Source organism: Emiliania huxleyi (genome assembly GCF_000372725.1).
Source record: "Emiliania huxleyi CCMP1516 unplaced genomic scaffold EMIHUscaffold_366, whole genome shotgun sequence".
Classification (NCBI taxonomy): domain Eukaryota; phylum Haptophyta; order Isochrysidales; family Noelaerhabdaceae; genus Emiliania; species Emiliania huxleyi.
The window spans coordinates 81,234-84,450 of NW_005199228.1; the positions used below are offsets into that span (position 1 = coordinate 81,234).

Here is a 3,217-nt window from a genome sequence, read left to right on the forward strand (position 1 = left end):
GCATCATCATCAACTGGAGGTTGTACATGAGGATCCATCCCAACTGGTTCAAGCCCGTCACCTTGCTGCAGTTGTCAAAGGAGTTGAGGTCGTGGCGCCAGGAGAGCCATGCCACAAGTGTGGTTGCGGTGCCTGCGCCGTGGCTGGCCAAGGCGTCTCCCCGTGCGCTGTCCACCCCCTCCCCCCCCCCCCCTTCTTCCGCCCCCCATGCAGCTCATTATCCTTGTGCGTCTTGGCGGCGCCACGCTGCCCCGTACGATTCGATCTCGCGTGGCAGCGCGTGTGTCCGAGATGCGCACAGGTGGGACCGCGTCTCGCCGGACGCGGGAGCATCATTTGAGAGTGAGACCCTCTATAGAGAGAGGTGTGGAGAGAGGCGCGGCAAGATGTGTGTCCCGTACGATTCGATCTCGCGTTGGCGCACACGGCTCTCAGGCCACGACTCTCTTTTGTAATAGCTTGTAAGTTGTATGTATGTCCAAAGAGAGAGGACTCGACTTTCAAGGTGGAATCTCAGCAAAACAGCCGCCTACAAGCTACATGCTCAAAGCAGCATGAGGAGAGAGCCGCGCCGTCGCCATCGGCGCCACCGCCTCCCACGCGCCCACTGCCGGGTCGTACCGCTCCACCGAGCTGAGGCGACTGTGGCCGGCACCTGCACCCGACCCGCCTGCGACATAGAGCTTGCCGTTGAGCGCCGCCACGGCGTGATTATACCGGGCCGCCGCCATCGGCGCCACCGCCTCCCACGCGTTCGTCGCCGGGTCGTACCGCTCCGCCGAGCTGAGGGAGCCGTCGTCGTTGAAGCCGCCCGCAGCGTACAGCTTGCCGTCGAGCACCGCCCCACCATGGTCGCTCCGAGCCTCCGCCATCGGCGCCACCGCCTGCCACGCATCCAACGCCAGGTAGAAAGGTGAAGAACAGCCAGGCTCGGACTGGACACCAACGCGGTATGGGTGGACGCTGGACAGATGATGACGACACGCACGAGCGACACACAGACACAAACAGGCTCACAAGACACACAGCCAGCTGGCTGCCACATACCCTGAGTCGGCGTACACATAACTCAGGGCCACATCCTCCCTGTCGCCCCCCCCAGCACTCCACGGTGCCAAGGGCACAAACAGACAGACCAGAAAGAAAGAAAGAAAACAGACACGCCAAACGAGGGATGGGACGAGGACAGGGTCCACACCTGCACGAGCAGGATTTTGGAAGGACGAGCAGGGGGACAGGTGGGGCTCTCCTGCTCCTGACAAGGGACACGACAGGCTCGCAGCGCGGTGCGCGGTGGACTCCCACATCCACTGGCGGTCTCATCTCAGTCTAGCGACCTGCCTCCAGCTTGTCGCTGGCAGTCTCTCGCACATGCACACTGACACAGGGGTGGCAGGGGCGGCGGCACGAGTCTCCCACATACTATGCGGGCCTCACTAGAGGTGCGGCCTGTGCGTGTCCTCGCCCTTGAGGGGGGAGGGGAAGGGGCTGTGTGTCTGTGCATGTGTGTGTGTGTGTGTGTGTGTGTGTGTGTGTGTGTGTGTGTGTGTGTGTGTGTGTGTGTGTGTGTGCGTGTGGAGCCGCCCTGAACGCCACGAGCGCGCCGCGAGCGCCGTAGCGCCGGCGAGCGCCGTCGGCAGCGCGCGACCGCCACCCAAAAGTGGAGGTACATTAGGAGCCGCAGCCGGCCTGCTCTATCAGCCCCGCAGCCGCGGTGGCGCGACCGGACCGCGGTCGCTCCAGGCGCCTTTTGGCCCCGGTTCGAATCGCGGTTGGCGCGCGCCCTCGCGGAGCGACGCGTGGCGCGCGACGCGCGCGCGTGCGCGTGCGCGCCCAGCCGAGCCCTAGGCCGTCTGCCGTCTGCCGTCTGCCGTCTGCCGTCTGCCGTCGGCCGTCGGCCGTCGGCCGTCGGCCGTCGGCCGTCGGCCGCCGCCGCCGCCGTAACACCTACTCGCCCAAGTACTCGCTCTCTTTTATGTCCCACCATGCAGAGCGCATCTCTCTCTCTGTTGTGCGAGGCGTGAACCGCGCCATTCGCTCTCACCTGGCAACCCTGTCTGCACGTCTCGCGCGCGCGTGAACAGGGCTCCAGGCCCCAAATGACGTGTGAGTGTTAGAGTTGTTTGGTATTGCTAAAAATCTCTCTCTCCCGCCGTAGCGGCGGCGAGCGCTCGCCTTTTGCGCGACGCGCGTGTGGACGCGCGCCGCCCAGCGCCTGACGTGCCGGAGCCGGTCCGGCGCGCGCGCGGGCGGCCAGCGCCTGTAAACAGACAGCTGCCGCCCACACGTTCAAAGCATGTAGCTCACAGACAGACCAAAGCGGCCTCGAGATTAGGTTGGCTTATTTTTGGGCTTCCAGGAAGCATGCTGCTTCGCACGGCGCTCTGCAGGAGCACCTCGGCCGGTGCTCGGTCGCTCCACACCGCGCTGCTGCGACGTGCGCCGCGCGCTGCTCCTCTGCTGCGGGCGGCTCCGTCGCGCGCCTCGGGCACCTTCCACCACGTCAAGGAGGCCGACAACCTGGAGGAGACGCCCTTCGAGTTTGACGAGGAGGCGGAGAAGGAGATTGCCTTCACGCTCAACAAGTACCCGGACACGCTGCAGGGGCGGCAGTCCGGGATCATGCCGCTGCTCTGGATCGTCCAGGCCCAGCTCGACCGCGCGCACGCGACGATCAAAGCCGACAACCCGCGCGGCGCGATGGCGTTCCCAAAGTCGCAGGGCGGTGGTGGCTGGGTCCCACTCGCGGCGATGCATAAGGCGGCCCCGCCGCCCCGTGCCGCCGCCCGACCCACCCGCTTCCCTGCCGCGAACGGGGGGGCGCACCCTTCCCCCGCCTCCGCTTTCGCCCTCGCCGCCTCCTCCCCGCCCTCGCCGCCTCCTCCCCGCCCTCGCCGCCTCCTCCCCGCCCCGGCCCGGTCCTCCGCCGTCCGCTTCCCCCGCCGCCCTCTCCTCGCCTGCACCCCTCTCCGCCTGCCAGCCTCGCGCGAGCGCCGCTAGCGGGTTGACCCCTCGCGCGCCCCTGCGCTCTACCATCTCCCCCACCGCCTCCTCCCGTCGCCTCGCGGCCCCTGCGGCCGTCCCCCACCTCCTCCGCCGTGGACGCCATATTAATTTAAAAAAGCAAGGACGACAGGGCCTGCCCGCACGAAGGGGGAGAAATATTTCTGCGTGGGGTTCAAAATTCGTTAGAGGGCATCGACCCACGTCTGGGCCC

General features: G+C 66.6%; 1 protein-coding gene across 1 annotated transcript in view; it reads left to right on the top strand.

Moving 5' to 3' along the window:
- Positions 1-2,364: 2,364 nt before the first annotated feature.
- Positions 2,365-3,217, top strand: part of EMIHUDRAFT_242709 (hypothetical protein) — a gene marked incomplete at both ends in the record, with an annotated part of 1,960 nt that continues 1,107 nt past the window's right edge. Inside the window, one exon of the mRNA XM_005772095.1 lies at positions 2,365-2,736. Coding sequence (XP_005772152.1) covers positions 2,365-2,736 — 372 coding nt within the window. The remainder of the gene's footprint in view (positions 2,737-3,217) is intronic.